This window comes from Talpa europaea (assembly GCF_964194135.1).
Source record: "Talpa europaea genome assembly, chromosome: 9".
Taxonomy (NCBI): Eukaryota; Metazoa; Chordata; class Mammalia; order Eulipotyphla; family Talpidae; genus Talpa; species Talpa europaea.
The window spans coordinates 35626255-35651034 of NC_140076.1; the positions used below are offsets into that span (position 1 = coordinate 35626255).

A 24780-nucleotide genomic window follows, 5' to 3' on the forward strand; every position below is an offset into this window, starting at 1 on the left:
AATGCTTTGCAAGCAGGTTGGTTAGGTATTTTTCTCTCTTTGATTCTTTAAAAAAAAAAATCAGTGAAATAAAAAGTTCCTCCTTGAATTCTTCTTTCATTTGAGAAGGATTCTATTTACTTAATATTTTTATTTCTTTCACTTAATACATGGGTCTGCACTTCTTTTGAACAACTGCACCACCTATTTTTTTCCTTGCTTCCATGATAGTGAACACATAACAGAAAACTTTATTAAGGCCAAATATACAGGAATTCTGTCAACCTACTTTGTGAGGCAAGTCTTCAATTAAAACTATGTTCAACAACAACCAACAAATGGGCATCTATAAAGTAATAACACTTTGAACAGAAACCAACAAGCTACTAGAGGACATGAGTGGCCACGTGTAGCTAATCACTTGTGAAAGCAATCTCCGTGAGGCCAGTGCTCAGAGATACTGTTAGAGATGACCAGTGTGCTCTCCAAATGGTTACCCAGGACAATGACAGAGTCTGAGCTGATTCCAGGAGTCATGATGATGGCATCCTGATTACAGTATATTCGTTTGTCATTCATTCCCCAAATATTTATTGAGCACTTATAATATAGAACTACACTGTAGAGATTGGTGCTAGAAATCATGAAAAAGGCAGCATCCATAGCCATAGAAGCATGTGTGTTGAGGAGTAGAACGACTCATCATATGGAACAAATCATCACTTTATGCCTATAATATACACTTGACTATTAAAAAAAGTGAAAAACACTAATAAGTTTTTTTTCAAACAGTATAAAAGTTCCATGAGTGTAGTTGCTGTTGTTTTACATTTTATCTATATCCAGATTCAATTTACTTATACTGAGCACCTATCATACACCAGGCATTTCCACATATCCTGTCTGTTTCTCCCAAGGTATCTAAAAACTATAATGTAAACAAAACTTGCAAATGTAATCTTTACAAAAAAACTTTGAGCTTAACAAGTATCAATTTACATTTTATATTGTTATGGGTTAAATATTTCTGAGTAATCTAATCCTGGGAAATCAAGTATAGTCATATTAGTTATTCAAATTTGTATATTTTCACTTCAGTTTTCTTACTTCAGAGTTTACATGAAGCAAAACTAAATACAAGAAGCCTTCAACAAGGTAGCATGCAATGAAGGTCTTTCTGAGCTTCATCATTACTATCAGTTATTAATGAAATAAGTGCAGTAGTGCTGCAAATACTGATAGTACTTTCCTTTTTGTTGTAATTTAATTTTTAAACCTCCTTGTTTATTTTTTTGAAATACAGGATTTCTCCCAGGTCAACATAGTTTTTCCATCACCAAAGTGCCCACAGCCCTCCACTGCAGTCCACCGTGCTCTCTTCCCTACTCTCCTTCCCCCCTCCCTTCTTGAGCGTCTCAGATCTATGGTCTGCTTTCAAGCATCAGTCTTACAGTTTGTCTTTGTCTAATCCTTTAGACACAAATCCTTGGTTTCTTTAGATCCCACATATGCATGAAAGCTGCCATAGATATATATATATGGGGTTCTTTTACCTCTGATGACCATATGTAAAACGGATCTTGCTCCATCTCAGATGTCAAGATCCTGCAGATGTACATGGCATGGGCCTATTTCTAGGAACTCTTCTCTAACTTATTCTCTTTAACTTGGGTCTTTCTACTTTTTTCTCTTTGTTTAACCAGGTCATTAAAAGAGGATTGTTATGGTTTTGGGAAATAAATTACTTCCAGGCAAGGGTTTTCTGGTCTTTAAGCTTGGATGACGGGGAAAGCAAGAGGGCAAGCTCCTTGAGGGCAAGGACCAGTGAGTCCGACTGGTTTCCGCTTTCAGAGCTCAACACACCGTGCTCTCTAAATGATTATCTAAGACAATGACAAAGACTCTGGACTGCTCCTCCTCTCTCCAAGGCGGCAGCCAAGAGGTAACACAGGCCAGTGTGTAGTATGCGGAGCTGTCACTCAGATCTCCCACTTGCCTAAGGTAGCAGATGACTGGGTTTTGCTTGCCTGGTTTACACTCTTCAAATATTTATAGACAGTTCTCTTTGCCTCCAGCTCTAGTTGTCACTTAGCCAAGTTATACATACATGGTTCTTTTAATCTTTCCTTAGAAATCAATCCTGCTCAGCTCCTTAATCATTCTACTTGCATTTCTCTCAACTTTTGGCTATTTGCCTTTCTGTTGAAATACATAAATATAATACAGGGGTGGAGCAGAGAGGGATTTGGTCGCCTTTCCATTATAAGGTTCAATGCCTTTTAGGTACAAAACAAATATTTCCTTTTGTATGTTTTTAAAAATTCATATTTAAGTTGATGGATCAGTCAATACATTGTAGGAGAAAGGAAGGAAAAAAAGTACCATCAGTATTATATTCTCTAAGGATGATAATCATCATTGATTGAAACCTCTCATGTGTCTACAAACTGATTAATTTAACCTGCAGTATTCAAACTTGGTGGGGGTGGTGAGACAAGGAATCCAGGCTAACATGGACACTACAGGGAGGCTTAAGCGCCCATCCTGAGATACTGTCTACCTACAGGTACTTTGGTTAACTTTAGCTTTTTGATGAAATTTTTAAAAAAGTTAATTTCTCCCACTACAGAAGTAATATATTTAGGAAAATTTCAAATAATAAGAAATGAGGAAAAGTTACCTACTGTCTACTACCCAAAGACTTTCAGCATTTTGAAGAATTTCATGTCCATTTATTTTGAGGCATTGCTTTTTTCTTCCAATAGGCATGATCATGCAATTTGCAAGGTTTAACACCATATCTTTTCTCTTAATAACATAAAATTTCAATTTATTTCATTGTCTTCATATCATACTTTTAGTGATTAGGACAGTGATATGTAATAAGACTACTGCATTCCCTGTTATTTCCATTTTTTCCTAGATTAAATGTCATGACAAAGAAAATCTTTGTGTGTAAAGCTTTCTGTATCTAAGATTATTCCTATATTCAGAGTAGCAGAATTATGGATCAACGGATACACAGAAAATAAATTTTGAGGTGAAGAATTAACACAAGCACTATCTGAAGTGAAAAATAACACCTTACGTGCAAAGATTTGCTTTTGGCTCCAATACTAAGTGAATGCTCAAATTGGAAAGTGGAAGAAAACCACGAAGATGGAAAATTCTAACAAGTTAAATGTGGTGCTCACTAGCAGTCATTTCACTTCTTTATTCACACAAATATATACACTATTGATACCATATTAATTAAGCTTAAATTCTTAACCTTACCGAGATCTACCATCAGAAGGCGAGTGAGGGCTGTATAGAAGGTCGTTCGGCACCTGAAGTCACTGAGACTGTAACTGTCACTGATACCAAGAAAGGGGAAGTGTTCACTCTAATGAAAGTAAAACAGCATCCAAAGTTACTAACACTTTACCTTAGCCACCCAGAAAATTTTAGTCATTAATAAAAAGAAGTAAGACTTACCGTGTGATTTTTTAGCATGAATTTTACAGCATCTATCTTCACAAGTTTTTTTAAAAGGATATAGGTAAAAGAAGTTAAGGTATCTGTGGAAATATAACTGTCTTATCAATATATAAGAAGTTGCAAAAATAACTCTAATCTATAATGTATCTTTTCTATTTGTGAGGAATAAATATCATTTCTAAAGAGTATTCCTATACAGCAGTCTTTCATTCTGTTAAGAATGATAATCCATTATTAACCAGTGCAATTACTTTTCCTGTCTTATACATATTCTAGTTATGGAAAGAATGAATTTTATAATTAAGACAAAAAGTTCTTTACTATTAAAGCCTTAATAGTGGAAAATTAAAACTGACCCTTTTTACATTTGGGGTGTAACTTAAGAACTTCTTTTCACTTAATATTATTTCATAATAAAATAATTATAAAGACCCATAATAGGCTATTGAGAAAGAGAAAATTATTCAATTCTAAGAAACAATGAGCTCAGAAGTAGAAATCTAAGGAAATTCTGCTTTAGATGAAGAAACTCAGATTACCATTATGAGGATGTAGCAGACCACATGTCATCAAGTATTGAAGGACAGGCTTAAAGGACCTAGTCTTCCTTGAGTACCTGTATTTGTTAACTTACCTAAACTTCACAATTACACTATTAAACATTATTTATTATTTCTGACCCTTAGATTAGAAAGCAGAGCTCAGAGAAATTAAGTTAACCTGTCTAAGATTACACAACTATGAATTGATACTGCTGAGATTTGAACTGAGTTTGGACTCCAAAGACCATGGTCTTTCTACTGTTCTACTGCATTATCACCTGGAACATAGAATGAAAATAATGTTGAAAAATCACAAAATGATTACAAGGTCTAAACAATTTCTGGTTAATGCTGTTATCAGAGAAGGGCTGCTGTGAGCTCTAAGAACATCTATTTAGTGCACAAACGTTTCTTTTCTTACTTTACCCTACTCAGGTGTTCTCCACTACTGTGAGGGCATCCCTGGACAATTCCTTGCATACTTCTAGTCAGGGTTTTCTTGTAGGCTATACTAATCGTATGTGACTCCATTCATGTTCCAATGAAAACACTGGTTCCTTTCCTTCACATTGACAAGTCTAATTTTAAATTTTAGTCACTCAGGTGTGGGTCAATGAAAAGAAAAACACACAGCAACATGAGTCGGGAAATGTGGCTTTTGGCTTCATCATACTATTCAATGAGCTCAATGAGTCTGAGTACTACACTCAGCCACTCAGAGCCTTAGTTTCCCTCTCCAGCAAGTCAGGATGAAACCTATGACCAAGTTATCTTAACAGGATTGTCATGAGGATGGGGTGATGAAAACATCTTTGCCAATTATAAATCAGGGAAGAAGACATAAAGATGCAAAGAATTAACAGTTACAGAATCTACAGAATGTTTACTGCTTGCAAAGCTAAACCTCACAATCCCAAGAGATAGGAAGTCTCACTTCTATTTTTCAGATGAGGGAAGAAACTCACAAAAATTAAAACTTTCCAAAAGACAAATAATTAGTATGATTTAGAATCAAGTCTCTCTACTCTAGAGCAACCATTCCAGCTATCTATTAAGCATGCATGTTTGGCTCACCTCCATACTAAATTGTAAACTTTCTAAGGGCAGGAGCTGCATCTATGTATTTTCCTCAGTGCACTGCTCTGAGTGAGGGCTCAATGCACTGTGTTTCCAGCAGACTGAATAAGATCAGGGATGATAGGTAGCAGGTCTTTCTCTGCCAGCAATGATACAGACTGATGATTTTTCCCAGTGTAAATCACTGAGCAGAAGAACTGCCACTCAAACTTCACTCAGTTAAACAGGGATGGGGATCAATAAACTAAGAAATATCTTAAGTAATTACCAAATACAATTCTCCTAGAATGGCAAAGTTAAAAGTGACAGGGTCTATGGGTAATAAGAATGCTGCCATTAATAGGAATCTTCCTGTCAGTGCTGCTAATAAACAGCAAGTCATGTTTTGACAATAGAATATTTATGGGAGCAATAAACAGAACCTTCACAGGAAGAATCTCATCTGCCAAGACACAATTTCTGCAGAAATGCATCTGTGCACTTTCTATCACGGCCAGTCTCACTACCTTTTAATTACATTCTAAATAAAAAAAAAAGATTGAGAATGAATTACAACTTTTTTTCAATAAAGAAAAAAAATGTGAATTCATTTGAATATTTATATTCCCTTATAGGAATTCAATGCAAAGCTAGTTATAGCCTTTAACAGGACCTGTAATTATTTTTTGTAAGGCAAGTAGACACATAATCTTTATACTTTTCTTTTATTCTCTGAAAGTAGGGTTCTGATAAGTTGAACTATTTTAGCTGGGTGTCAGTACTGTGATAGATTTTAGAGGCCTATTCAGAACAGCTCTTAACAGTAAACATGGTAATGGAGGTTAACAGTAATAGATTAACAGGAACCAGTAGGAACCTGGAGTAGGGAGTAAGAAAACACATAATGGAATATGTAAATGGTAGAATTGTGACCCAAATTCAGGTCTTTTCACTATGGTTACATCATCTCCATTTGGCTTTAAAGAGACTACAAAGATCTAAAGGCTTAAAGATTTTGTTCAGATACAAATGAAACTGAAACTAGGTCTTAGAAGGCGCAGGGAATCTGTTCTTTTAAAAGGACCAACTCATTTATGGTCTCGTATCATATCCAGGACTGAGCAAACTCCACAGCCTGGTTGACAATCACTCATTAAACAAAATTCCCAGAAAATTCCTGTCTGTATCTATGTGGTTATGGAAACACTGAGGAAGGTGACTTTAGCATTACTGTTAGCTAGCATGACAAATAGAGAAAGGCAAGGAAAAGATGAAAGAATGCTGTATCTATAGACTAAAATTTTTGAAAATCTGTATCCTTTGAAGAGAAAGATGCCTAAATTAAAAATGAACTGGATTCTTAAGTTATAGGAGTTCTACATGCTTTAGTAACTGTAGGCATAGTACAAAGGATGTCTTCAATTCATGGCAACAAACCTTACTGAGTATTTACTATATTTCATCAAACCTAAACACCACTGATTAAATAAAAAAGACATTATCTTATGTGCTACTAAAAACATAATGTTTTAAAATATGAATCAATTGTAAGATATATCTTGTTTTAGAATCAAAAGAGTGGGGTATTAGACATACGGTATTCACTAAGTTCAAGAAGGTGGGTGAAGACAGTGATCTAGGAAATTACTTAAAAAATAGTTTTTTGCAGATAGAATTAGATACCAATGATAGGAGAAAATTCACAAATAAGAGAAAATTACATGTTGGAAGTTACTGTAGATAGATGACAGATACAAAGTGTAATTACCAAAATATTGAAGCATCTTAAGGGATACTAAGAATAACTTACAAGGAATAGGAATTAAGGCTCAGGCACTGAATAAGTGGGAGAGCATTATACTCAAATGCCTACTATTTGAAGTTTTAAAACTAAAGAAGAAGAAAAGAATCTTGGGCCTCCCCTGGCGGCGCAGCGGCTGAGCGCTGGGCTGCGAAGCTGCCCGCAGCCTCTGCAGCGCCGGTTCGATCCCCGGCCGCTGGAGAGGGTCCCACATGGCTCGCAGACCTCTCCTGCCATGCCTGCTGCTCCCCTCAGCAGTGTATTTCGTCAGTCTGCCTGTTATGTTCCCTGCTCTGGCTCTGGTGAATTCTCTCACCCTCCTGTGCTTCTGACTGTACCCCGTGCTTTATTAAAAAAAAGAATCTTAATCTTTAATAAATTACAACCTAATAGGAGAAAGGAGTAGACCTTACTAAGGTATATTTTTATTCATCCCCAGATGCGCAGACTAAGAACCAAGTGTTCAAGAACATTATGGTAAATAAAAGATGATGGGAAGAAAAATAAAGGGAATTAAAATCTATTGAGCACCTACTGTCGAAGCGGGTCAGTAGTATGGGGTGCTTTATCATTGTTACATAATCTAGATATCATTATATATTTATTGTTTTATTTAATCCTTACAAAATCCTAAGAGCTAGATAATAGTCCCTTTTTATAGATGAAGAAACTGAGGCTCACAGAGATGAAATGACATGCCCATGTATTTTTAAGTTAATGCAATAACTAAGGATTATAACGATTTTAGGATGGCTTTACTAACTCTCTGGCAAGACCTGAAAATTTGAAAGAGACCTAATTGAGTTACAATAGGGCAAAGGAGGAGAACAGCATATATGTGGTGATTTGGTGAGAAATAATGAAGGTGTCAAGGGGAAGGTAAAATAAATTTCCTTGGTCTGAGTATGAATAGTACAAATTGTGCTTGAGTGGTGGGATCAGGAAATCAACTATGGGAACTCAATAAGTCAAGTTCTGTTAAAGAACTCAAGTTCAAATCAATAATTTTACCTTGAACTGAGAAAGAAGTGGAAGTGATTCCAGGCTTTTGGGAAACGAAATGATCCGATCAAAACAATACTTGAGGAAGGTAATCTTATGAAGCCAGAATTTAAAGAATTGAGCCAAGGTCTCAAATAGCAGCCTATAGGAGTAGAGAGGATTCACACACTTGATTTTAGTATTAAAAACAAACAAATAGAGCAGATAATTATGGAATGACTTTTCCAAGGATGATAGAGGCAGAAAACAAAGAAATAAATCAACACATCTTTTGATGAGAAATGTTAATAGAAGTATGCCCGAGGGATATGTGCTGAAACTAGTTTTATTTAACATTCTCAAAACCATCTGGAGGGGGTGGTAGTCACTGAAATAAAGCAATACATTTTAATACTGTTTCTCAAAAGCAGAATTACTATTGCTTATTGCTAAATATTTCCTGTAAGAGAACATACTCTGTTTTACTTCTACACATCACCCCTATTTCATTCTACACCTTGCTTCATCTCTCATTCTCTATTCTTTTCTGATCCCCCACCTCATTCAAGATTCACACCGAGTGGTGGGAAGATCAGTGACTGGGTGAAGATATCTGGTTTGCAAATTACCTGGTAATTTTAAAAGTTATATACTTAATGGTTTGTATAAATGCTTTATCTAAATGACAAAAATAAGAAGCTTCCTCCAAGCCACCACATCAAAATGCCATGTACCCACATTAATCTTAGTGTAGATTTTCAGAAAACTAGTATTAGTATGTAATTTATTTGAGTTAAATTATTTTGAAAAGAAAAAAATTATTTTAACAAAAAGTGGACTTTCAGCTCTTAGGAGAAATATAGGAAAAGAAGTCTGGAATGAGGATCGATTTCTGTTAGAATTTAAAATCTGTGAAGGTAGGGTTTGGATCTTATTTATCCTTTTTTTTTAAAAAAAGATTTATTTATTTATTTATCCAAGAACCGGGGTGCAGGCCAGATTCGTGGGAGGGTGAGAGGATTCACAGGAGACAGAGTGGGGAGCAGAACATGCAAACTGAAGAAATACACTGCTGAGGGGAGCAGGCGAGACAGGAGAGGTCTGCTTGCCATGTGGGACCCTTGCCAGCAGGCCAGGATCAAACTGGTGCTGCAGAGGCTGCAGACAGCTTCACAGTGCGGTGCTCAACCGCCTGCGCCACCGGGGAGGCCCTTATTTATCCTTTTACCGTATACTTAGCAAATGCTTAATTAATAGTTGCTGAATTGAAAGATACCAGAAAGATTAAGTAAATCATTAAGATGAGTATGGAATTAAATTTAAAGATCACTTTTCATTCTTACTTGATGTTAAATCTGAAAAAAGGAGGCAGTTCTGGTTACTACATTTAAAACAAACAGCAAAAGAAGACAAAAGCTGGAAGAGGTTGGGGCTGAAAAATAAAATCATCATGGTGATCAAGGAACTGACAGAAAATAGACTCTTTGGCTTGGAAAAATAAAACAACTGAAATAAATAAAGTGCATACCCACCAATTTCTAAGGAAAATCTCAAAGTCTTAGAGACTTAGCATGAAGCCAAATAGAAGGAATTACTTCTGGATATAACATAACTGTGCTTTGCGGTTGGGGTGGGGGGGCTATGCACTTGTACAGGGTCTGGTGCTTAGACCGGCCTGTGCTCAGCTCAACAGACTACTGCTGAGATCTTGAAATTCTTAATAATTCACGAACAAGGCACCCTATAATTTCATTGTGCACTGGGCTCCACGATTTATGTGGGTGTTCTTGCAATAACATGGAGAAGTTAATAACCCTCAGAATTGTTGAAGTTAACAAGATCCATAGGGTAAAAGTGAATTTGGATAAATTCATGAATTAATGTAGAACTCTTTAATGGAGTCTGTTTTTTAAAAGTGGAAGATATTTTGGGTTTTCTCAGAACCTTGAGAATGCTGTAATAAGGGCAACTACCAACAGAGGGCCCAGTAGAAAATGAAATTTCCTCTCTCATTATCTGAAACCCATGTTATTGATATAAATTTGAATGAATAATGAAATGCACTAAACATTATTTTTCAAAGGAAGAATTTTGCATGAAATTTAACATGTTTCTCTCTTTTTCTCAGCATTTAGAATAAGTAAGTTTATTTGATTGCTGTGTATGACCCTTATTCTCTCACCAATTTTCCCAGCAGCTTCCTTATTCATTACTTGAACAATTTAACTCCTTTCCCAGTTAGATGGAAACCAGAATTTCTGACTGGATATTTCAAAATGGGGAAAGAATCCTCAAGTGTTAAACCTGACCGTGGTGGGCTAATCCAGGACAGAGTCACTTCAATTTTTTTTATGTTAAAGAGAGCTATTTAGAATCTGAAATTCTTGAAATTTAGTCTTGAAATTTGGAGTATTTAAAAATTACTCAGGTGTCTTTGATAAATGTATTATATATGAGCTGTAATGACTCTGATGGGAAAACATAAACTTTCTCTCAAAAAGTCCACAGGATTTTTTAATTATAATAGTCTCACCACTTTGGAAAGCTTTAAATTTGCAAACAAACCTAAAGGTAATATTCAACGACACTCCAGCAAAACGCCGTAATGGCATACATAATGGCAGTCTGCTCACCCAGACTATTATTGTCTGTGGAACTAGAGTATCACTAAAAATATCAAGCCTGCTTTTCCCTAGTGAAGACAAAAGTCCTGTCTTTGGAAGAAGTATCTGACTTTCTTCTTTAAGATCCAGTCCTATTTTCTAATTATCTTAAGGCAAGTTCTCAAACTATGGTCCCTAAGCCATGAGCATTATATGAGACACGCTGCAAATGCAAATTCTAGGTCCTATTCTCACACTTCAGAAAACAGAAATTCTGGGGGTAAGGTCAGTATTTGTATTTTGACAAGTACTCTGGTGATTCTGATTCCCACCGTCATTTGAGACTACTGCTTTAAGGCAAGAAAACATAAGGCTGTTTAGCACTTCCTAAAAATGAGGATTTTTGTGATTTCAGTTTTCAAAAAGTGACCACATGAAAGAACACAAAGAACACCAAACTTCAGAGAGTGCTGTGAGCACCGTGATTCACGCTGAAGATGAAAAAAGAAAAAAACAATAGTATCTGAACACATGCATCATAAGGTAATAAGGATCATTCACATTAGAGAATGTTTTCATTTATTTGTTACTAATATTTTAAATTTAAAATTTGAATATTAACATATAAACAGATTTCCATCATCCATTGGTGATGAGTTTTATCATGCGTAATTGTTTCTACTGCTGAAGAGTGTCATCTTATTTTTAACATAGAAATAATGTATTGCTTTAAAATCAGGATTTTAAAACACATTATAAAAAAATCGATTGGAAACAACAAAACATGCATTAGGTAACCAGCAACTGTACTGAAATAGATACACCACTCACATATTCCATTATGTAAATGAATTCAAAGATATTTCATGACTGATCAGCTAGAAGGGACATAATGATTTATAATTCAAATAACTGAGCACTGAAATCAAATTGAGCTAATATATATTTCTAAATATGCAAACCTGAAATAATTGTTAAAAAATATAAATCAATGTACCCAAGTTGAAATCATTCATATCCCTTGGTTTAAAATGTTATAGCTTTAAAACTTTTATCTAATAAGTTTTCAGAAAATAGGATTTTTTTTATTAACTTCAAGAAAAGTGCTCAAAAGCAGTAAACAGTTTGTAAAATAAAAGGTTGCAATTTTAGGATTAAAGAATATATGAGATATAAGGTGATAGGAAAAGGATTCTAAATGACATAAGCAAATAAATTAGGCATTATGCAAATTATACAAAAAGAATACAAATCAAATTAATTTTATATTATATTTCAATTTCAACCTAAAAAATAGGGCAAATCTAAACAATAGATATATGCTATAAAATAACATAAGGTTCTTTCCAGATAATATGCTCTCAATGTAATTCATTGTGAAAAGGCCAGAGTTTGCAATACGAGGAAGTACTTATAAACCACTTCATATGGAAGAAATAAAGAGTATTTCAGCATTATTATGAAAAAAAAATACAGGTTGAATTTTTTTTTAATAAGAAAAAATACATATCTTAAAAAGCCAAAATGACCACTGGAATTGGGTTGTACATCACTTTCTAGTAAAAAGGAAAAACAGCTTAGACAGGTGTAATTTATCATTTTTCTGATTTAATATCAAAGAAATATATTAAAATAATAAAAAGAATCCTGAAATCCTCAAAATTTGTAGTGATAAATAGCCCTCCCTGTCTTTATTGCATTATACCTACTAACAGAAATATTGCATGGTGGATTTTGCCAGACAAGGACGATTATTTTCCAATAAAAAGTTGCATATTAAATTCCAGCACAAAAGTGGGTGTCTAATACTTTGGAAATCTTTTATGGTTTGCCAAGGAACACAATTTTAAACTTAACTAATACAAACATATTCCTGGAGTGAACCTACATTAAAGATTTCCATTCAGCATCACCCATTTTCAGAATGCTGTTCTCATATTAAAATATCAGCTAATACTAGTGGTTAACTAAACCAACACTTATTTTTCACAACTCCGGTGTATTTGATAGCTAACATATAAAAGACAATCTACATGCTTCACTCTCATTGGTAGAAATAACATCAACTATAACCTAATAAGAAAGGATCATTTCTGATTTTAGATTTTAAAAATCTGGTAGGAAAAAATCCTAAACATTTAATACATAATGGGAAATGTTTTAGAATAAATAAGACGTTGATTTGGTGGGGCCAATAACAAAGAAATGGTAAAAGAAAACTTGTAATCTTCCAAGTACGCTGTTGTGCCTCTTAACTAATGAAAATGATATTTATTACATTAGAACATTTCAACCTTAAAATTAGTTACATGCTTTATTTTAAAGCAAGAACTTTCCTGACAATTATGTAAAATCATGGAATAAAACAAATTTGGTTGTATACTTTCTTATGTAATCATTTATGCGCTGGTGGGTAATAAACATAACTTTAATTAGGAATCTATATACTCATATAAATTCACTTGTGCCTGAATAAATGCTTTGTAATATGTAGCTAACAAATCATTCAAAAACATGCATTTACAGATAAAGCTAGATGAAAGGTTTTTATTTTTTGTTTAAAAAATTTTAAAAATTATTTTATTGTTTAAAATATTTAAAAAAATATTTTACTGTTTAAAATTGTCAGTCATTTACATGTCTTTATAACTGCGGGGATATTTTCACCCCTCAACATGTGCACATGCTTTACTCACCTCCACCAAACCTCTCATGCCAATATCATAATTTAGGCATTTTATTTTTAAAAAACTTGCAAAAATTATAAATACGTCAAGATCCTGGACAATAGAATGTACTTGTTAGGTTGTTTATATACATGATCAGATATGAAATAAAAAGGATATCCAACAGAAAGGTCATTTAGGAACTGAAGAGTCCTTGAAATTACAAGCTCACATCGTCCCCAGTATTTAAGGTTTGTAACACTAAACATGAAAACAAAAAGGTTTATAAGTATTTGCTTGAACAGGGAGAAAATGGAATTCCATATACATTCATATATGATAGATAACTTACAAGTAACTCACAAAGTTAAAAGCAAGTTTAAATGCCACTATTTCTTTACAACATAGTTTTTAGTATATTTTTTACACTTTAAACAATTATATATATTCAATATACTGTGAAACACGGCTCTCTAAATTCTAGAAATTTAATTTTACAGATGAAAAAAATTGCCTAAGTGTTTAACAGAAGAGACATTATGTTTGTATCACAAACAAACGAATTAGGGGAGCAACAGCAGGAGTTACAAAGAAGTCAAATAGAGGCTCACAGCTACTGCCAAGAAAGGAACCATCAAACTTGTGGCTCCAAAACACATTTCTTATGATGATGATTTTTATTATCTCTGCAAGCAAGGCACAGCTGTCTATCAGTCAGAGTGGGATGCCAAGTAGAGGTACACAAGTTTAGGCTAAATGTGCAAAGTATGTCTATGACTAGAAAGTACTTAATTCTGCTAATATCATAAGGATAATTTAAGGACAGTTTCCTGGATGTCTCTGAACTCAGCCTTAGGTTCTGGTTAGAACCTTGTCTTCAGGCAATCAAACTGCTTGCAAAGATTCCAATTTGGAGTATCACTTAAATTGGTCTTTGAAATTTGTTATTTTCTTTTTTTTAAAAAAGTGCTGCCTAGTTGACCTGAAGAGTCAAAGTCTGTAAACTTTTTAAAACTATGTCTGTGGCTGTAGTAACACCTTGACAAAAAAATGTCTTTTGGATGGTGAATTCTAAAAACGTGAAATTAAGTTTCAATTACAAATACTACCTTACTAAGAATTAAAGTGTTATTTCTAAACTCTTTTATTGAAAAAGTTTATCAAGAGATTTAAACACAATAAAAAGATCTATTAGATTCAAAGCGATAATAAAGAAAAACCAAAGAACTTTTAAAGCAGGAACTCACATTTTTGTCATGAATGTTTCCAGAACATGGTTGTCATCTGTTATTCCTAAGACTTCTGACATACGGGCATATACCTGCAGGAAAACATTTAATTGGTAAAAGCTTTTTCATTAACACATTTTCAAAATATTATTCAGATTAAATGAATGTAGGATTTAACACACTGTTTTCATCCACACCGAAGTAAGAGTTAAACAAATTTATACTTTAAAAGCTTTAGCCTATGAAACACATACACATCTCATGACACACACATTCACATACTCACTTTACTCCAACACTCATTTTTTTTCCTCAAAGTGACAGATCTTTCTCAAAGATGGGAGTATGTATTCAAAGGGTTGGAAAGTGGAGTGCCTCAACTCCAACATTTTCAAAGTTGTTATCCCCTATTTCAGCACATCACCAAATAATTCATGATTGTTAGCCAGTTATAAAAATTAGGATATAAAAAATAAAAGGGAGTTAAATAATTTATAGAAATTCTCCTCAAATATCTCTCAATTAAGCTCCCCCAAATATAGAGATAGGTCTTACTGTCCATGCTGAAATCCCAGGCTCAGGGATTCTCTGCTGAATACATCAGGGCCTGGGAATCCACTAAGCTTCCAATTAGGGAGTGTTGGTTGTAGAGTTTGGGGTGCAAATTTCAGTTCCAACCCAAGCTACATTGAGCTTATAAATACATAATCCTACTTCAAGTGGGAAAATGCCACTGGCAGCCAATAGAATATATTCTCTAATAGCCTGGCAAAGCTGAGAGGTGGGTTGACACCTCCATACTCCCTGATGCTCTGGTGTGATTCCAGGTTATCCCTGCCAGACACCAGCTGTATGGGATTTCTCTTCTGTGATTTGATCCCCTGTGATTGTGTGTTCTCTCACTTTCTGCTGATGATCTTCTGGTACGGTAACTTAGCTTTTACTCCTTCTCCTCTGCCTTTTGCTTTTTATAAGTAAACATCACCTTGATATACTGTCACACATCATGACGGTAGTAAAGATAAAAGTCACAGGGTACAACAAATCACCCAGAGTTACAGAGTAATACAGGGGAGGAAATAGGATTATACAGGGGAGATCACTGTGGGGAATCTTGTATTTGGATTCTATAGGGCTATTCAAAACAGAAGCTTGTGTTCCAGGCTTTCAACCTAAGTCCTATGACGAAAGCTCCAGGTTAGTAGAGAGAATCAAAGGGAAAGGAAGGGGCAGGGAAGGAGAAGGAAAGACGGGGTCGAGGGGAAAAGTAAAGAAAAGTAAGACTGAGATTCAAATTCCTGTTGCCTCTTCTAGTGACTTCCAGGCCCTATGTAAAAGCACTTCAATTACTGTATCTGTGACTTTGATTACTGTACAATTACTGTATCTGTGACATGAGAGTAGGCCTTCCCCTCTTATAAGATCGAAATTATCACTCTATAAGATGTTGGGGGTGGGTGGGCAGAAGAGAGATCTAGGGTGCAAGAACTTAGGAAAGTTAGTTACCACTATCTTCAATGATTAAAAACCTTTAAGCACATAGATGGCTCAAAGCAAGAATGGTATATAGAAAGAGCAGTTTGCCTTATCTCACTATGACCCAAAATCTCTCTCATGGATGGAACTGAATCGGATCCCTTGGAAAATCTGATATTGGTATGATTAATGGCACACAAAACCTTTCATAACTTGGCTCCAGACTACCTCATCTTCCACCATTTCTCTTAGCCTAAAGTCACAATGAAAGGCTGATGATCACTGAGGCCTCTCATGCAATTTCAGATCTCTATGAGTTCATGTGCTGTACATTTTGCCTGAATCAGCCTCCTTCTTCCTCTTTCCCTGACTCCATTCAAAAGCCATCTCCTCTAAAGCCTTCCTAGCCTTTACAGGTAGAACAAGTTGCACCTATAGCATCTGGCCCATTCCTCTATTGTGGAACTTTTCACACTGCACTTGTTTTGGTGTACATCTCCCCACTACACTAACTATATTTTTGTAAAATCAAATTTTATATTTTTAAGACTTTACAAATGCTATTTATATAGCAAAGCTCAGAATTAAAATAAGTTTGACTCTACTCACGCCACATTGAATAATAAAAAGACAATAACTAAAATGTGATTTTAAACATTTAAAACGTTAACATTTAAAATTTTTTTTTATAGACTGTTCTTAGAAAGAAGTTTTCTGTCATGTCCCTGACACTCAAGAAAAGAGAAAGCTAGGCAAGCAGTCTGTTGTACTTTGCTGTCAAAACAGTCTCTCAAAGCATCTGATTTGAACCCAATAAGATACTAGAAAAAAACAGTCAACATTGACACATGGCAGTGCTTTAATCCACAATTATCCTTGTAACTTGCACCATTCCTTTTATCATCCATTAGCTTTGATTCCCATTATCCCATCTAGAACTGTGTCAACGCTTTTGTCCCTAGGGATTTCTCTCCACTACTAGGACCTGACAGTCAAGCTTGAGTACTAAACAGGATCATTACCTCTTAAATCCACTTATCTGATCTACTGAATAGTAAATTGAAAAGCTCATTAAGAGCAACAATCTGATTTGTTTTCATGTGTGACAGGGTCATTTAAAATCAATGTATGATTACTGCATTTCTTTTAAAAGACTGTCTCACATTTTCCATGGCACCTTATCATTTAGAGAACATATAGATAATATGTAAATGTCTTCAAATACTTGGAATTTAATTATACCATAGACAAACAGGTTGGGGATGAGAAGTAATCTGGACTGTAAGGAAATATGTCTAAAATTGTGTTTATCATGAGGAAAAAGTCAATGAAGTTTTCTACAGAAAAAGGTGTAACACAATATTTAGGTGTTCTCAGTGTTTCTTAAAACAGCTACCACTTTACCAAAAAAAAAAAAAAAGAATTGACAGCAAGAAGAAATGACATCACAACACCATTTTAAGGAGGGAGAGAGCAGTTGGCACAAGAATGCAAGATGAGAGAAACTTACTTTCATTTCATAGATTTCTAACCTTTTATTTTAGAATCAATTAAAATAATTTGATTACAGAGAAAAATAAGCTAAAATGTAAGAAATAAAAGAGACCAAGTCCATTTGCAATGTCCATCCTTCTCTGAAGGACACAATGAAGTTGTTTATGAATTCCACATAACCAGAGGAGATATACTGTAACCTAGTTTTTGCCAGTAAGCCTGTGTCTTCCTCCTTCTCTCTCTTCTATCTTAGTATGTTTGTATTTCTCTAGTAGAGGACAAGATCCCTGAGGGCAGAGATGATGTTCTTTTAGCTCCTGTGCCCAACACCTGATAAATGGTTGTTAAATGAACACAAAGAATGTACTGTTAAGATACACATTTGGGCTGATTCCATTTCATTCATAAATTCTTAAGCAAAGAACAACAACCCCCAAAGATGATTTTTAACATAGCTTTTTTTCTGTAAAAACAATTTATCCAAAATTCCACTCACCAGAGATGACCACTAGTAAACTTTTATTATTTAAAAAGACATGGTTTTAATTTAAAATAATTTTACTGGGAGAAGTTCTCCTGTAGATTCAGTAAGAACATCTCTCCTTCTTTGAATGCTCAGAGCACGCAATGTTGCCTGTTCTTTAGTGGCACTTCTCACATAATAAAATATGACTCTGTGGTAGTATTTTCCATGTGGCTATGCGTTTCTTCCATGATTCAAGCACTTGCTGCCTGAGTGCAGAAGTACTTAGAACATCGTCTTGATAAACTTGGCAATGTAGGAAAAGCATAGGTTTTGGTCCAGTGATATCTGGATTTGAATTCTGGATCTGCCGTGGCCTACGTATTGCTTAAAATTTCTAAATCGTGGTTGCCTATCTGTAAAATAGGAGTAACAATACCTACTTTCTGGGCTTTTGGGGAGATAAAATGATGATACTTAACATAGTGCCTGGCACTTAGTAGCTGCTCAACAAATGCTGCTTCCCTTCCTATCCTCTTTCATGAATCCTTTCTCACAGTAGTGCTAAGTTGTCAGCACAACATTTTTAAGAGAAGGCTTGTTACATAAAAGATAATGGAAAGTAGCGATTAGATTTTCACATGGTACAAAGATGGTTAAAACAAATGATACCTTAAAATAAGTATTTACCTTGAAATCTTTATGTGTATATTCAGTTAATTAGCACATTTTAATCACAGTCTGAAATGCTTTTTTGCTAAAAGCATAGTTTCCAAATTTCTTGATATAAAACTAAGTTATTTCTACTTTTAAAAAGCACTGTCTTCTTAGAAACCAGAAAAATCACCCATTTAACCAGTCATCCATCTCTCTAGCTTCTGAAATACAAGAAGTCATTAGAAACAAAGAAACTGCCATCATTAAGGATTTCAGAAGGCATGCTCCTAAAACCCTGTCTTAATATGTTTATTTTTTTCTTTTTATCTTACTGTGAAGGTCAATTCAGAAAAAGGCTTTATATAATACTTCAATACATTCTCTAATGTCTCAACTAACCAAATGACAAACTGCCTGTGCATATGCAGGTAGTCAAAATGATTTTATATCTGGTTTTTAAAGTGGAAGCCAGATAAGAAAACCAGATGAGGGAATAAACATACAAATAGCAATAAGATTTTGAGTTGCAAATTTAATTTAATAAAGAATAAAAGCATGTGAGTGATAATTTTTTAAATTGCTTTTTTTTCCAATCCTAATCTTTGATCTCGGTATCTGCAGCGTTGTCTCTAACATTCTGGTTATAACTTTGAAGAAACTAATTATGTCAATCCTTAAATTTGAAGTAGATTACAGAACTGGGAAACCCAGAATATTAGTTCCTAAAGGTTGTATGGATATATAATGACAGTCACAGAAATTCAATAACAGCCCTCTATGAAATGCACTCAAAAGCTCCACATGAAACAAATTAAAAAGAACAATGAATCTCTCATTCTGTGCAAATAAGAAAATAAGAGAAAACACTGGTTCTATAGGTTTTCATAAGAGTTGTTATAATGAATTAAGATTTTGGATAATGAATCTTCAGAAAATTACAGTAAGCTAATACCCTTAGGCTTTCTATAAATGTTTAAGATGTTATAACTTCTCAAGAGCTTTAGTATATTATAAGCAGGCTCCATGCAGAAAATTAGCAGTTGTGGAAATGAACAACGAAGTATTCTGTCATCAGATGATTTGCTTTCCTGGCTCAATTTATTCTCAAAAATTCATTCATTAATACAGAATATTACAAAATTGAAAGGATTTCCAACAACTGTGTATTCTAAAGTACTGTTTCAATCTATTTGAAATGACTTATCTATCAAGATTTTTAACTGGTTGTAATTCAGTAAAACAAAACCAGAGAGAATCCAATATAATGAAAACATTAAAGTTACTTAGGAACAGAATTTTGGACCTTAGTGGGAACCCAAACCTTATGAGTAAAAACCCAATTCCATATTTTTGTATTTGGCTTCAACTGCCCTTAAGGTCCATGTTGTGCTTTCTAAGAAAGACCCCATCAAAGTGAAAAGTAAGGGAGGAGAAGTAGTATATAAAGGGGAACTAACAGAGCATTTAATGACCAGATCTAAGCTGTCTGTAACTAAAGACACTGATGCGTTTTCATTAACATTTGAAGCAGAATTAAAAAAAAACACAATCATCACAATTAACGTATGACTACAATACAAGAATGGTACAAACATCATTGCTGCATTTTAAATACACAAAATTAGTGATACTAGATAGAGCCACATTAATTAATTAAAATAATATCACGAAATACAGGACCATAATCAGGTAAAAAAATCTTTCGCCCTAATTTAATTTTTAAAAACTAAGAAATCAAGTGATAAAAAGTTAGGAATCTGCTGGCCTCATTCAGTGGAATCGAGAATGGCATCAGATAAAGATGGCTTTGGAGTATAAAATAAATATGAACGTCAAGTATTTATTTCAACTGGACTATCTGAACCCACCATCTGTGGTGGCCATCTTGCTAAGGGACATGTACCTAGCAAATCTCTTAAGAGGCATTCCCAATCTGCTTGAATAAGCTATTGTATAAGAAAACTTGGAGCGACCACTTTGGCCTCACATTTCCTTCGTTCCACATCCTGTGGCACAAAGCATGAACTCAGCAGGCTGGGGTGCAGGGCTGCCTGCTGCCTTGTGATAATCCCCTCTCCCAGTAGGGGCCTCCACTGATGCATGGCTAAGAACATGCTTCCTCTTTTGCTTGCACCCCAGTGGGGTTCCCATTCCTAACTTGGGCCCAAATCCAGGCTGCTAAGGAAGGGCTCCAGATGCTGCCAGAGATATTTTTGGATTAGTTTCTAAACAATCATTTATTAGGAAGAGGAATATAGGTATAGTGTGAAAACCAGCAATACTGGCAATTTTGGAGAGATTCTTTCCTTCCCACCCCCAGTCAGATCTAGGGTCTAACTACCACCTGTTCAACAGAAGCTGGCTGTTTGCCTCTTTTTCCTTCAGGGAGCCACCGACTAAGGATCTTCACCAGCATGAACCTAATGTCTCCCGACAGGCCTTCACTAGCCAAGAGGGACCCAGGTTGAGTGCACCAGTTATTGGTCACAGGATACACAGCCCATAGCACGACTCCTGTGGTGCAACCAGCTGAAAGCCAACTAGAGAAGCTGGGGAGTGTACATTTGTCCTGACACGGCTTTGCTCCTGCCGGCTGCCAACTCTCTCCATGTCTGGGGCCAAACTTCTGTTAAACTAGTCTTCTGTGGCTAAAGCCATAGTAAAGCCCTGGATAATATATTATGAGAAGCTGACCATGGCTTTGGCACAAAGATATTAGAAGAAGGCTTGATTAATTTTGGCAGGAGGTTTTGTGGGGACATTTCAGACCTTTTATTTATAATTCTTTGTAGTAGCATATTTACAAAATGACATGATTGGATTTGGGAGCAAGAAAGTTGATGCTGGTTGAAGTTTCTGAGAGGGTGATGGTAGAAGACTGTTTAATTCCACCTACCTCTCAAAGGTGTCAGCCAGAAACACATTCTGGCACAAGAGATACATGTGTCATAGCTACTGTTCAATAGCAGATGCTTTTCAACAGAGACAAATAAACTTTCTCTTTTCAGGTATGAATAACTGGATAGAATTGGCTACTTCAGAAATGTTCTAAACAAGAAACCTAGGCCACCTGTACACTATATATACTAGACAGAGTCTTTGCAGGTAATACTGCTTATTAGCTCACTATTAAACATTTGGTTATAAAAAATGCACACTGCAGGATTATCCAGCACAGGGGAAAAGGGAACAAACACAACGCACCCCTACATTTATCCCTGTGAACATGTATCTATTGTAGTAGTATGTATCTGGGGCTGTGGTGAAATAGGCATGAAGACTGGTGACCCACTACAATAACCAGCAACTCAACTCACCTTAACTATTTTCCAAGCCTTCTCTGGAACTCTGGACACATCATTCCTCAGGCGTACAACCTAAAAAGCACAGAGTTTAGGGACCTGCTACCTGATGTCAGGGATAAGGGAAGAGCAGAAGAGGCCTGGCCAATTTCAGATACATGGAGAATATGGCTCAGGATCTTTGTAATTCTAAGGACTTTGAGCTTATTCTGCAGGCCATGAACAGAGGCACAGTGAAGGCTTTTAAAAGCCTGGATGTGGTCATACTGATCACAAAAATAATTCAAGAAACCAGTTACTGAAGGTTAGTCCCCCCTCAAAGAAACAAATGATAAATAATGTTTGACAAAACAATTTTTAAGAATTTCCTTAGTGCTTTTTTTTATGAGGCACTCTCATTATATGTGTATGATAACTGGGGCTTAAGTAGGTCAAGTCATCTTTTGATAGGTAAAATGATACTTTAATAAATGCAACTCATTTCTGCAGTCATTCAGAGGATAAGTAAATTGTATGGAGTCTTCCACCACTAATTCTTATACACATATGCTTCCCCAAATTCTCTAAAAGTACACGAAATTATAATTATAGTGAGTGTTAAGACCTTTACTAGGTCTCCTTTCTTCACTTCTAATGGTATTTTGTTTCATTTTATTCATACATGTTTCCTACAAATAGTATTCTATTTCTATCACCACACTGTTTCTTTAAAATAGGCCCCATTTTCTACATCCAAAATAATGTTTACACTTTCCTCCTAAGATATACTCAATGCTCTGTCCCCCTGGAAAGAACAACCTAATACAAGAATTAGAGGAGTAATGGTCCGAGGGATTAAAATCAACTGTTTTCACTAGATTCTCAAATTTTATCAAAAAATGTAGTTCCTATAGTCCTTTGTACCTTTTAATTTCTGTCTCTCATACTAGTTCAGTTAATGAAAATTTTAACTTACACCAAATACAATGAATGAGTTAACCTTCTGATGGTCTATTAATATCTTCAAACACTAATATATACTTTTTCTGAGTTGGCAATCTCTGTAGCAATATGCTAAATCCTATTTTCATCCTAGTCTTTTTGTTCTACATTGGAAGTTAGTACACTTCTACATTGGAAATTAGTACAACATATGCAAAAACCCAATTGCTGGGCCAAGACAATACATAGTTGCCCAGGAAGTATTTTCTTCTATCAGTGTTTTCTTCTATCAGGTTTATTGAATATATTTTAGGTAACTTCAACTAGGAGCAAACATAGAATGGAATGTGTAGTGCAATAAACATGGAGTTCTGACCAGATTCTGCTCCTTGTTAACTTAGCATAGAGCAGATACATAATGAGCATTCAATAATTTTTTTATTTATGAATTTACTCTATAATTCCAGTTAAATTATATAGTACAGACCCAGTAAGAATAACAAGGACCTGCCTTTTAAATATGAATATAATATCAATCTGCTGCTAGATTTGGGTTGAGTTGTTTCTCCTACAATAGGATAGATTATATAAAATATTGAGGATCTAGCTTAGTTTTCCTGGGTATCCAGAACTGGAAGTCCAATCGTAGTCATATAGGTCATGTTTTAGCTTGGGAAATAAAACTGCAAATATGGGGGTGAAACCTGTGATGTTACTCTTATCAACCATTACACTTAAAATAGATCATGCCTGGACTCTTACCTAAATACAATACAATATGGTACAATGGAGAGCAAACTTGGGTTTAGATGAGGATGATTTGGTTAAAACCCAGGCTCTGCTAATGAACAAGTTTTTAACCTTTCTGAAATTTTTTCATATTCTAAAATGAAGATAATCATAGCCTCTAAATAGAATATTATTGAGAAGACTAAATGAGAAAATATAATGAATAACTCCAGAAAGTAGAAATATAATACAGGTTAGATTAAGATTGAAGATAAAACATATTCTCATTCTACATTACCTGAAAATACAAAATTAGTAACTTCCAGTATGGATGACATTTTAATAGCCAGTTTCTTGAACTTTAGGAACTTCAGGAATGTTATGGATGGAGAATATTGTGTAAGGCAGCTGCACAGCTGGGGAACACATGTGGGTTACAGTCCATGTCTCATAAATGCAAATGACAGTAAGAAGGATAGTTGAGAATGGGGACCATCAAGCATGAAAACATTTTTTTTTTTAAGTTTTATTTATTTATTTATACAAGCACTGGGTACAGTCAGAAGCGCGGGAGGGTGAGAGAATTCACCAGAGCCAGAACGGGGAGCAGAGCAGGCAGAAGGACCGAAGTACACTGCTGAGGGGAGCAGCGGGCGGCAGGAGAGGTCTGCGCGCCATGTGGGACCCTCCTCTGGTGGCTGGGGAGCAGCCGGGGATTGAACCGGTGCTGCAGAGGCTGCGGCTTCGCAACCCAGTGCTCAACCACTGCGCCACCGGGGAGGCCCAAGCATGAAAACATTTCTAATGAGTCAAGAAAGTGAGCCTAGAGGAAGCATGGAAGGAAGTGGGCCTACCTCAAGAATAGACTGTAAGAGTCCCAAGACTGAAAAGAAAAGGTTAAAACAAAAACTGAGATTTGCAATTCTTGGCAAATAAAATGCACCGGTGTACCAAGCTCTTTCACATATTTTGGCATGGTCTATCATTTTACAACTTTTCTCATCAAAAGGAGGAGATTGTCCATGAAAACATATCTAATTTTGTAGTGGGAGTCAATCAGAAAATGTAATTCACATTGGAGAAAGTTGTTTCAAAGCCAACTTTGCTTAAGCACATCTATTCAGTAAAGCAAGGGATACTGGCGCTGGGGAGTCACGCAGGCCTAGGGGAAAACAAAATCCCAATAAGTATGCCAAATGTGCTTTTATATTTCAGAACTCCTTCAACAGAAACATTATGGGGAGATAAAAATTAGGAAAACACTGAACTTAACTAATTCAAAATGTTGAAAAAATATTTTGCATTTATGTTTTATAACCAAGTGCTTTTCCCACATTTGTCCCAAGGCAGCAGATGAAGCACTATATTCACCATTGCTAATACTAGCAATTGGAACATGCT

General features: G+C 35.3%; 1 protein-coding gene across 1 annotated transcript in view; it reads right to left on the minus strand.

Moving 5' to 3' along the window:
* RANBP17 (RAN binding protein 17) overlaps window positions 1-24780 on the minus strand; it is a gene marked incomplete at both ends in the record, with an annotated part of 302743 nt that overhangs the window by 77060 nt on the left and 200903 nt on the right. The window contains 5 exons of the mRNA XM_084242318.1: window positions 3256-3364; window positions 3457-3539; window positions 13287-13369; window positions 14356-14429; window positions 21745-21804. Coding sequence (XP_084098444.1) covers window positions 3256-3364; window positions 3457-3539; window positions 13287-13369; window positions 14356-14429; window positions 21745-21804 — 409 coding nt within the window. The remainder of the gene's footprint in view (window positions 1-3255; window positions 3365-3456; window positions 3540-13286; window positions 13370-14355; window positions 14430-21744; window positions 21805-24780) is intronic.